The 12695-nt window shown below is 38.1% G+C and overlaps 1 protein-coding gene across 1 annotated transcript; it reads right to left on the bottom strand.

The window, feature by feature from the left end:
- Positions 1-3297: 3297 nt before the first annotated feature.
- On the bottom strand, positions 3298-4475 carry LOC144652321 (uncharacterized). Its single transcript, XM_078512373.1, has 3 exons — positions 4171-4475; positions 3784-3903; positions 3298-3446 (listed from the first exon to the last, which is right to left on the bottom strand). Exons 1-3 carry the CDS (start codon positions 4348-4350, stop codon positions 3330-3332), a joined length of 417 nt encoding a protein of 138 aa, XP_078368499.1. The 5' UTR covers positions 4351-4475; the 3' UTR covers positions 3298-3329.
- Between the last annotated feature and the right edge of the window lie 8220 nt (positions 4476-12695).

The following is a 12695-nucleotide window of genomic DNA, read 5'->3' as shown; positions in this document are numbered from 1 at the left end:
GTGCATTACATTAAAAAATCTTAATGCTCTTACAAGAAATATATTTATATAAGGAAATAATAACGAAACAATATTTAGGGAATTGTTTGTCAAGCCTTGAACGTTGTTGGCAAACATTTCTTGTGCATTTGGTTTTACTACCAGGGGAAAGAAACTCCCATGGGTAGTGGCTACTACAGGTATTTGATGCTTGGACCTTGTGGCTTCCTCAACATTTTCCTTCTTTTCCTTCCACCCATTATTTGGATATTTTGTGGCGTGTACCCTAATTTTGAAAAATCTTGTAGCATTCCAGGGCACATTGTGCAATCTCCACACAGAAGATCCTTGGAGAGTTAGATAACTGTGGAGCTCTCCTGCGTTTGTAGCTTTCCAGGTTTGATAACAGTGTGTTCATAGATCGGGCATTGCGAACAGGCACCACTTTCTTTGTCAATGGAAAACGCCTTTTACGTAGAGTTGAGTTGGGTTTGGCCTTTTGCATTTCTTACATGTTCTCTTTATTTGTGCAATTCTTCAAGAGAGATTCTTGCCTTAACAAACATGACAGTGCTTTCTCAGATAAGATAAGGTTCTCATCCAATTTACAAACTTTCTTATTTCACATCTTGCGAAACTGTGAATAGCCAAGCGGTTTTTCAGGCATGTCATTTTTGGTAATTCCCTGACATATTTTTTGTTTACTTGGCTCTTTGTCATGTAAGATGGAAGATGCATTTTATTTTCCTTGGGCTTTCTGTCTGCCATGGTACAGAAGAACTTTGTAAACCATGTTTTGGCTGTCAAAAATCTCTTTGATTTTACCTAGTGACCCTTGTGTAAGCTGGCTCCTGTAGTGCGACCACCTTCAAAGTCTTTTTTGAGATTGAAGAACCTAAGACATTCCGACAGATGGGGAAAAAGTGACAACTACATAGGTCAGAAAAAGGAAACTGTGAACTTCTTTTCTTAAAATGAACTGCACAAGACAGTTGCAGTGCTTTGAGTAGAGTTTTGGTAATTAGTTTTTACACTTATTGCTCGAACTTTCGGTGTCTTAATATTTTCTTTGTTTTTCCTATTCTCTTCGATTCAGTCTGCTGGCCAGTCAGAGATAACTGCCTTGCTTATGACACCTAGAAAGTAAGATTACGAGTGTCTAGCCCTGATCAACAGAGGAGGTACTCGCTCCTGGCTCTCCAAAAATTCCGGCGAAAACGGTCTCAAGCACCTCCTGTTCATGAACCGGGTTTTTCATTTGCAAAAACCATTGCCATTGGCTGGCTTCGTCAGGCAGGCAGGTCTTCTTTACGTACACCAGTGTAGCCAGTTGGGCTTTGCGGGTGTCAAGATCAGCAATTATATATAGCTAAGACAAATCCAAAGAAGGTGGTGACTGCAAAATGGGGCCCATTTTATTTTGATACAGTTTAAGCTTCTATGCTTCCAGAAATATGCATATGGTAGTGAGGGAAACACTTTTGCGAATCAATTCTAGCTCGGAGGGCTTTTATAAATCACTTCTGCGTAAAAAATTGAATACGTAAAAGAAACACTTAACATAAAGATATGAGCTTTTATTTCAAGATGATTATCATTGATGATTATCTTTTAAAGAAGATGAAAAATTAAACCTGATGACGGTGATGAGAGGCATTTTACTATCAATAAGAATTGACGCTCATCGTAAAAAGAAAAAGCGCGATTTTGATTGAAACATGATCGCCCTCAAAACACTTACTCAAATTCATAAACGCTTCCAACCTTCGATTTCACAAGTCTGGATAATTAAAAGGTGAATCCTATTCGAGAATTAAATCCTTTGCTGTTTCATTAGTTTAATTTGTTTTAAAAACTTGAAAACTATTAGTGTCAGCAACATCTGACTAAAGCAGCAAAGACAAAGTCAATTCCTTTGTCATAATGATATAAATAAATGTATAATAATAATAATAATAATAATTGACTGTAACATAAAAATTAGACAGTTTGTGGAATAAGCCCTTGATGTGGGCTGAGAAGGCAGAGCTTGAGAATTTGTCTCCATTGCAGTTTTACGAAAAGGTCTAGATGCTTGCTGACAAACATGAACATTAGAAAACTTGACATATTTACCCATAATTTCAAGAAAAAATTTTTGAAGAAGAATTTTCACTATTCTGGTCACTTTTGTACTTCTTGCAGCTCTTGTTAAATTTTTGGCAGTCATCTGCATGCTGGGGCCCTGGATAGTAAAGGTCTGCCAGCTTTTTAATTATGTTGGTGCCATATTCACTTTAAAAAATTACAAAAACAAAAATCAAAAACACAAAGAACACCAAACAGTTTTATTTGTAGAAATATGCTTAATACCAAGACTAGACAATACCTGAAGGCATTGTCAGTTTTTGCAGGAACAGAAAGCAGATCGAATATCTTGAAGGAATCCAGTACGGGTGAGGATTGTTGAAAACGAGCGTTGATGTTCTCAGTTAAGGCTTCAACATATTTCTTCAAGAAGCTTTTTAACTGTTTTTCTTGATGTGATGATGGCAGTGATTGGTCCGGCTGGTCAGTTGGTCGCAAGTCTCACTGTCAGTTTGTCCTCATTTAGGTTCCAACTGTCCTTCAGGTCGCCTGCAGTATGCACAACATGCTGACACCCTGAATTTGACCATCCAGTAATTTAAATGGATCATCATAGTTATGTCTTAACTTCTGCAACTCTCCATCTCCTAAGGCAACTTCATCATTTCATACATGTCTACCAGAGTGCATCACTGCAACCCTCAGGTCTGTAGCATCCAACTTAAGCCACCATCTGGATTGGCTGATTGCATTGCATCCAAGGTAGATGTTACAATAGTAAAAAAATAAGATGATACTTTATTCATAACTTTGCAACTTAAAGGTTGAATTATGTCATATTTAATAAAAGAGTGTGACTACTGCGGCAATCCAGATTGAATCATACCAAAACATCAGGACTGTTTTATCCAAACTACAAAAGTCGATGATGTGACATAATAGTCAATCCTGCTTGTTTTTGTTCTCTTTCACAGGCCTTTTCACTGCTCTGACCATTCGTTGTAAGAAGCGTACAAATGTCACTGCAAAGTGATTTTTCAAAGCATGCCTGATCATACTGGCATTTTGCAGTGGTTTATTCCAAATATCTGCCTTGTCACCGGGCTTAGCTAAAGGTCTTACACCATATTCGCTTGAAAAAGCATTGTCAGTAGTTACCTGTTTTAAACATAAAATATATCAACATGAGAATTTTTATTTATTTATTTAATTATCTACTTCTCTGTACTTCCTTGTACTTTTTTTTGTTTCACCTACATTTAAATTATATACGAAAGTATTCATCAATTAATAGTAAGAGGAACATTCATGTCGGCATAACGAACCTTTGTTGTAGGATGGTGAGCCTTCTCTTGCATATTTTTGCGTCTCTTTTTCTCAAGCCCATAATCTTCAACAACCTAGACAGTGTTAATTGTTTTGTCAAAGAGTATTTGAACTTAAAAAGGAAATGTCTTTTTGTTTGGGTGTGTGACAAGAATAGAATGCGACTGGCCTTTATGCACAGATACCACATAATCTTGTATCATTTCTATCTTTAAGAACTCGCATCAACATCTATAAATTAGCCAAAAAAGGTGGAGTCAAGAGTGAACGGCAGCCAACAATAAACACGAACCATATATGTGTAAATTACTCCTCCCTTATCAGTTATCGTAAATTTAGGTCAATGAAAGGTATCACACCAGAAAGGTATTCTAAAGAAGGTTATAAATACGGAAAAGGAAATAAACATACCTTAAACGGACTAGGCTCGTCCTGGTCAAAATCATCAGCATAAGAACTTGCAAAACTCTCTGATAAAGCGTTCTTCTCTGCGACGAGGTTGTCAACATCGGTTCTTTGCTGATTATACTCCTAAATGTAGAAAGAATGAAAAAATATCAGCGCTTGGTTTTGTAATACTTGCCAGCGATCATTGTTTGCTTGCTAGGTTCGCTTATTTGAGTTAATACAGTAGTCAATGAAAAAGGAAAACAGAGTGTGACTTGGTGGAAATGGCTTAGGAGAACTAAGGTCCTTATCCAATTTACAAACTTCAGGTAATCATACATTCTCTCACGAGGGGTTGTCTTCATTTAATTTAAAATTCTAAAAAATAATATATTATAAATTAAAAATTACCTTTGGAATTATAACGTGCTTGAACTTCTTATTCCACATGTTGCGGAACTGCGAATAGCCAAGCGGTTTTTCAGGCATGTCATTTTTGGTAATTTCCTCAACATATACTTTGTATACTCGGCTCTTCATCATGCAAGATGAAAGATGCATTTTGTTTTCGTTTGGCATTCTGTCTGCCATGGTCCACAAGAACTTTGTAAATCATGTTTTTGGCTGTTAAAAATCTCTGATTTTATGTAGCCACCCTGGCATATGCTGGCTTCTTTAGTGCGACCGCCTTCAAAGTCCTTTTTTTAGATTGAAGAACCTAAAACATTCCGACAGACAGAAAAAAGTGAAAACTAGGTCAGAAAAAAGGAGACTTTTTTTTTCTTAAAATCAACTGCATTAGATAGTGGCAAAAATAATGACTTGGCATTTTATCACTCTCTTACACTGTACCTCCTGTTACTTATGCTGTAACATTTTTTCCACACCATTTGACAAACAAGCTTTCCATTGACTTACATTCATAGAAAATCTTCCCGTTCTGTCTTGTACCTTAAGTAATAAACAAATAGTTAAAAATAATAAACTCTCTTTGTTCTTCTTCTGACTTCTCTTAAAAAAGTTGCAAACACTGTGCTATTTCTTCAACGTCCAGCATCCGGCAGGTCAATCCTTTCATTGGCAGCATCCGGTATTTTTAGAAACCAGCCAGTTGACGTAGCCAGGGGACAGATACCTGCTTCGTTTGGAGATAGCCTGAGATAGGTAGTTCTTGCACTGCTTGCAGGAATGCAATGCAGTGCCCCCTTGAAGCAATACCTCCATGTTTCAACATGTGCACATGCACAGTTGAAGCTTGTCTTGTTATTAGCATATGCTCGGCATCTTACATGTCAGACAGATCTTCTGAGTCCAGCAGGTTAACTACTGGTGTGGAGTTTTCCTTTTTATAAAAATATTAAGGTTAATCATATATCATGCAAGTCATTGTCTCTAAAATGACATCTTCAAAGATATCTTTCTAAACACTGGTTAAGAAAGGGTCCATCTGAAATCCATGCAATATTAAAATTTGAGTCTACATCGACCCTCTCAGATTTCCTTTATATTTTGCATGGGGCTACATATTGAGATGATAATGCAGTAGGTAGAATATTATCGCAGAATTCTTTAACGTGTGGAAGATAACGTGGTCAACGTGCCCATGGTCGGTTTTGAGCCAAAAAATACCCAAATTTTGACCCATCTTTCAACCAAAATATCTCTGCAAGAATTGAAGCTTTCCATATCAAAACACCACTGTAATTAGTATCACCTAGTACAATTTAAATGATGTCATCAAGATTTTTCATCGCTCTTTGGTTTGGTAGTAAACCTATTTTAAAAATAAGGTCTTTCGGGCAATGTGTGACACTAGAGATTTTAGGGTAAAATTACGTTTGAATATCGCCGATGCGGCGTTATTCTGATGGTTCCATTAGCCATTATTTTGTAAAACATTTACCAAATAATAAATAAAAGTAAAAACAAGTATGTTAAGTTCAATCGGCACGTATGATTTAAGCGTACAAAAATGTGGTACATGTGAGCAAAACAAAAACAAAGTTCTGAAAATTTTAGAACGAGTTTTATAACATGATGGATAGGTCGGCTGAGGACGTGAGAAATACCGCTTAAATAAATCCAATAAACCTTTTACCATCTAAAGTGGTTCTTGATGTTACCGGTAATTATCCGGCTATTTAGTGCCCATAAATACATACTTACGGCGTGAGAAAAGGTTAACAAGCCACTTGACATGTTCATCATCGATCAAATTCAAGCGTATCTTCACGTGCAGATTGGAAAGGGAAAACGTCGCTCACCTCTGTCTACCCGGTAGTTATAATGTTCACAAACAATTCTGCAAGATTTAGTTTCCACTTGTCTCGTAGCGTGGCCTCAGTACTTCATATTTTCATAACCTGGTAGTTACTTCCCGGGCGCCATGTTGTTTTGACTAGTACCCGTCTCTCGACTTGCCTCAGTGCTCGATCGAACGCTGGATGGACCATTGTTTTACTCACGTAGTTGTCAGTCGGTTTTTGCGCTCTCTGTCCAATTTTTCCAGCTGCATCTTTCTGCAAAACAATGTTTTTTGATGTCTTCAAAAATTTATGTTTGTTTTCTTTCTTCGTTGTCCCACTTGCCCTCCTCCAAAAAAGTGCATCCCTAACTGTGTTGATAAGTGTGGATGTGAAACATTATGTCATTGAGGTCTGGCCGTAACAAACGGCCGATTTTTCTAAACCCAATTGACTTCCTCAGTCCTATCACTGGGGTCCCTCCTGTCTCTTCATATTCAGATCATGTGATTGGAAATGTAAAGTGATAAAATCATGCACTAGCACTGAAGTGAGGTCGACAATGCATGTGTTCGTCCTTAACTAGTTTTTAATCGCTCTCGCATTGGTTAGTTATATTTTGTTGCGCGACTTGTTGCAGAAGTGCATCCGCTGCGACAGGCTGCTTTCACTCATTTTGTCACTGCGATCAGTCCACAATAAACTGGTTTGTTCTGCCTGGTCGCCTCCCCTGTGGATCTGTCTTTCGTGCGCTGTTGACATGTCGTCATGCTGACGCGTACATTTGCATTCTGCTAGCCTGTTGCAAGTAGTTTCTTTTTCGTTGCTCTCAGCCTTCACTATATTCTTCTTTCTTTCATCCGTGCTCTCCACTGGCTTCGGGCAGTGTGACTTAGGGCTTTCCACAAGTTGCTCGAGATTTCCCAAAAAGTTGCCCGTAATATCTCAAAAAGTTGCTCGAAAGTTGCTCCAAAAATCCAAAAACGTTGCTTCTGATAATAAAAGTTGCTCGAAAGTTGCTCCAAAAAATCCAAAACGCTGCTTCTAACCAAAAGAATTTTTTCTAAATATATGCTAATTTCCCTTTGAGAGAAAGATCTTCAAAGCAGCTTTTAGCAATCTTACGGGTGAATATTATTTTGTTAAGTTACAAGCATTCCTTTAACTGGGAAAAATCGTGAAGATAGCGATGACGTCATGTTTGCTGACGAGTTTTGTAATGTTTTAATGCAGAATGAGCCGAATGTTGAAACGTCTTCAGATGTCCCTCGAAAATCTTCGGCAAACTTCGTAAGTCTTTGGAAACGTTCGTTTTGCCTTAGAACAGCACTCGTATAATCTTCGGAAATGTTCGATCTGGAAATTGCTCAAAATGCAACAAGTTGCTCGAGAGGAAAAACGTTGCTCCAAGGGGAAAAAGTTGCTCGAAACATGAAAAAATACCAAATTTGCCGAGCAACTTGTGGAAAGCCCTAGTGTGACTCTAAGGGCCTCATTGTGGAGCCGGTTTCTATAGAAACCGTCCAAGCACTTACCTCTCAGTCGGGTTTCCGCTTTCGCCTCGGGGCCACTCCGCTGGTGCCTCATCCCTTTTCATTCCTAGCCAAACCCCGCCTTCAATTCGTTGCGTAGCTTAACAGACATTAACGGCAGAGGTCTCGATCCCTGGCGCAGAACAGAAGGACCGTAGACTCTGGGGGCGAGAACGGTTCATTCCGTCTCAAGTCTCCAGTGCATGTGCACAAATAAAGCGGAACCATAAATGGCCCAGAGGGCAGAGGACGGCCCAGTTCGGTCAAGGCTGACGAAAAATGCGCAAGTTCTGGGCACGAAATTTAATATCTAGACTCGTTTATCAACCGCTGGTTTAAGGGAACGAAGACCCTGGGAACAAGGATCCATAACAATTTCAACAAATTTGGAATTACCTGTATCTCTGATAGTGCTCCTACTGATTTCCTAATTTAAAGCTAGAATGACGGACCGACGTATCGACGGAATTAAATATTTGTATAAGTGTATATCAGCTTGCCTTTTTACAACTCATGATTCGTCTTTGCCTTGACCAGGTTGTTGAAAGTTCGTTTTCACTGACACTCTCATAATCATACTCTTTTGTTCTATTTTGTGTTCCCACCTTTAAATGATCTAATAAACGCCCTACTCTCAAATAAACGCCGTGTAGCTAATAAACGCCTCCCCCCTGAGGTGTAAAGTTTGCATTAAAGGCCCCCACTAATAGATGTCCCATCCTGCTCCCCCATCACCCCCCCCCTCCCCCAATTAAAAAGAATAAATATATTCGCCTCAAAATTCAAATAAATGTTTCATGGAGTAGAAAGCACGCAATTTTCTTTAGTTAGTTAATTGATTCACTCGGACATCGAAGGGGCCAAAGGAGCTAGCTAGCCAACATGGTTAACCCCAATGTGATGACGATGAAGACATCGATATCGAACAATCTGTGAACGACATCTTTAGGCGTTGCATTAAAAAAAATTAGAGTAGTCTCCTACTCACAAAATCTGTTTCCTATCTTTATCCGGGAGCAAACTACGCGTCATATTTACATATTTGTCTTTTTGACATCGTTACAGTTAGAGTGAAATGAATGCCCCTTTTCTACTAAACGCCTCATATTTATGTAACACTCCCGCATGTACCCTTTAAATTAAAAAGCCCTGGCGTTTATAAGATTATTTACGGTAAGTCGGTTTTAAAGGCTAATTTTTCGATTTCAGATTTTCAAAATAAAAAAGGTGGAAAATTAAAGCCATGGCGATTTGTGGCGTATTGGATCATTTATAGATGACTCAATACATATCCCATGGCCCCTGAATGTCAGGTTCTTCTTGAAAGCACATAAACGAAGTCATGACGATCACAATATGATCTGAGTCAGAGTGAAATTTGAGACATGAAATTTGAGATAAAATTCTCAAGTCGGTCTGTCACGCAATCAACTATTGTCGGCGTTCTTCGAAGGACGACAGCACCAAAAACCACTTGTGCCGCAGATTCTCACTGGATGGAAACGATGACTGCATAATTTCTTTGCAGTGGAAACATGTTTTTTATATGTGAACAAAACACGCGACTGAATTCAGTCTAAAACAAGTTGGTTTTCATGATCGGTGGATATTATATTTGATGCCTCGCCGCCAACTTGTTTTGATAACATCTGTTCTTAAATTACTATGGTGCTGGCAAATACGACAAAATGCAGCTTACACACCAAGAGGGCGATGCCAAAAACCCTTGAAGGAAATGACTTTTATGCAATGATGCTTGCTTGTGGGGATATCTTTCACATTGGTGCGGTACGACCATCAGGTCGGTATGATCTTTGACAGTTCGTTTGAATTTGTTTAATTTGCTTATTACCCGCCAACGACTTCCAGTAGTTAAAACTACTAACGATTTAAAAGTATTTTTATGCAAAAAGCTTCATAACAATGTTTTAGTTTTTATAGCAACATTCTATTTAGTTTATATTTTACAAACTCTGAACTTATCACGATTTCCGTGTTGAGCTCATTTGCATATTGTCACGAAGTTAACACCATTTATTGATGCGAACCTGTAATTCCTCTTAAACTTAACAGAGATTTTATTTGATTATTGTCTACCCATGAAAACCATACCCAAACTCGTTCCAGCAACCGTAATGGCAAGAGAAAGCTATCTGCTTTCGCTTGTCATTGTAGGCTATTACAGCTGGCTTTTCCCTGCTGACAAGTACCTCTGCCTTAAAGCCCTTTTGTTTCCCCCCAAAGGTATTTTTAAACTTGTTGTCGACTTCACATTGTGAAGTGGAGGAAAACTTTGAAAAATTGCGCAGAAGTCGATTTTTATGATATGTAATCACTGTGTCCTCAACTGAAACCCCAAATGCAGATACTGCCCCTTGGATGGCCTTCTTTAAACTTACGAATATTTATTTTCTTTCGGAAGTTTCTATTACAGTCAATGGTCCAGGGATTCCTCGCCTTTGGATTGGCCGACATCTGTCTCCTTAGCGCATTCAACCACTGCACAACTTCGCCTGAGATCATGGGCCAAACTGGTTCAGAAGACAGCAGGACTTTGTCCATTCCGTGTACACCATTTTCGTGCTGATGGTACAGAGCAGCTAACTCCCCACGGGCTTCTTCACAAAAATCCGAAAAATTTTCAATTGAAGGCCGTAAACGGCGAAAGTTGTCAATTGAAAGCTTTAAAACGTCTTCCAGAGTTAATGGAGGATCTTCATTTTCTTCACAAACTTCTTCCTCAGCACAAACCTCTTCAAGAACTTGTTCTCGAGAGAAGTGTGCTCGACTCGCCGCCATATTTATTGGGTAATACCGCTGTACACATCGCAGTCGCTAAATGAACACATTTTGGAGACAGCTGACCCGGCGTGCAGTAAGAACGCTACTGATAAATACGGGTGAAATCCATAAAAATCTGAGCAAACGGAACTGGGCAAAAGGGGCCGAGGCTCTGAACAGCTTTTTTTTGAATGACTGTCTAGTGTATTTTATTTCATTATTGCATCGTTAACATTGAATCCATACCTAAAAGATTTGGATCCCTTAAATCTAATTATTTAAAACGATTTTAAGGATGACTAATCCAAAACTAAAGCCGACCAAATGAACAGGTGAAAGACTCGGACAAACATGGGCAGACCCATGAATGCCCAACCAGACGGAACTGAGCAAAAGGGGGCTAGAAGCTTGGATTATTATCTATTTTTATTTTATGATTTAGATTTGTTTTATTTATTTATTACTTTTTGATTGAAAATTATTAATTACTGTTTTGACAGCTGCTTAGTATACCTCAGTTGTGACCCGGATTGAGAGGTTAATGGTTAGCTGATATACGTAGAGGTCTAAATATTTTTTGATGGCAATTCCATCGGTATGGGCTTAAAAGGTAAATGTTAATTCATTTGTTAAGTAATAGAATTTTAACTTTAATATTAGAAAGTTTCGATTTTAAATTAATTTGCCTTAGTCTGACTGATTTAGGTATAATTTTTTATGTAAGTGCTTCTTGTCCAACACACCTCCAGCATACCGGGAAACATGCAGATCAATTACCCGACCATAGGTTTTACCCATGGACGTCCAGACAGATCAAACAAAATAACCAGATACAAGTGGTGCGGGAAACAAAACTTGTGTTTGACTAGTGAAATGCCCTAATATTTAGTTTAAAATTGATTATTTATTTGTGTTTACTATCTGACTAGTGTCTAAGATTCTCTAAAATAAAATTTTGTTTAATCTTTTGGTTGAGAGGAGGAATTATTAAGTTCATGAGTGATTAAATTTAAGACATAAAATACTTAGGATGGGGGTAGATTTTATATTTTGAGTAAACAGTACTTGGTTGATGCTTGCTGATGGAGGCATCGGGGATGTCAATGGAACCCATAGAAATTTAATGTCCTAGTTTTTGTTTTCCTTGCTTTTAAAATAGACCCACGACCATAATTTTCTATTACATTACATTACGAGGATTTCAACCTTATGTTACATAAGAAATAAAATATTTTTCCTCTTGACTCCTTTGAGTTGTCTTTATTTTGACCATTCACATAAATTATTGCTCTTACAATCTTTGAGACCAACTTTTTCTTAAAGTTTATAAATTTAGGATCAAATTTTGGGTGCTCCTTGTGAGCACCCGCAATTCCTTAGACATTTTGGTTAGTTGAGCAGAAAGTTGTTTTGCTTGAATACAGTGCTTTACAATGATGTCAATTTGTGTTTTTGCTTTTTTGATTTTTTCTTTGATTTTCTTTCTAAGGTTCATTTTTGAGATTGGCTTCGCCTTTCGTGACTCTTTGGTTCTTCTTCGTGCCAGCCTCTTCAATTTCTTTACAAGCTGCAACAAAATTTTAGTTCTATTTCTTTTTTTGTACATCAGAGGCCACTATTAAATTTTCATGGCAGAGGTTGAAAGGGAAGAAAATAATTCATTTTGTATTTACCTATAAGTGAGCTCACTTTTTTTGAAATATTTCATACCATTTCTTGTTAAAAACAAAAGATATAAACTTTGGATCAAATTTTGGGTGCTCCTTGTGAGCACCCGCAACTCCTTCAACATTTTTGTCAGTTGGGCAGAAAGTTGCTTTGCTCGGATACAATGTTTTACAATAATGCCAATTTGTGATTTTTTCTTGTTTTTGTGTTTTTCATACCATTTTTTGTTAAAAACAATGGATAAAGCCCTTTTCTCGTCAGGAGTCCAGAAGGGCTATGTGGCTAGTAGGCACGGGCTTCGGGTAGGGGTCACCGCTTCCGATAGCTGCTTTCGATAAAAATCAAAATTCCCGCACGAGGGAGGAACTGGGGCCGCGTTTACATTTTCAAACATAAAAGGTCCTACGAACCTGCACGTTTCAAACCATTTGGTACATGTACCAACTGGCTAGTTGACCACAGTTTTCTTATTGAATGTACTGTAAAATATCAAGAATTTCAACTAGTCACTTATGAGATCAGTGTACCCTCAACAATATTTAGATTTTAAGGCTCAGGTACAGCATGTAAACAATCAAGTGTTTAGTGTAATTGGGATCAAAAGTCCTGGGTTGAGTAATCACTGTTGTGTTAATGGGCAAGTTACTTAGCTGTCACATTCAGCAACCTGTGAGGGACTAGTGTTCCATCCACAGGGAGTAATCAATGCTCC

Source organism: Oculina patagonica, chromosome 4 (genome assembly GCF_052425735.1).
Source record: "Oculina patagonica isolate OP01 chromosome 4, crgOcupat, whole genome shotgun sequence".
Lineage (NCBI taxonomy): Eukaryota > Metazoa > Cnidaria > Anthozoa > Scleractinia > Oculinidae > Oculina > Oculina patagonica.
The sequence above is the reverse complement of the archived record's forward strand: the minus strand, read 5'-3'. Positions and strand labels throughout refer to the sequence as shown.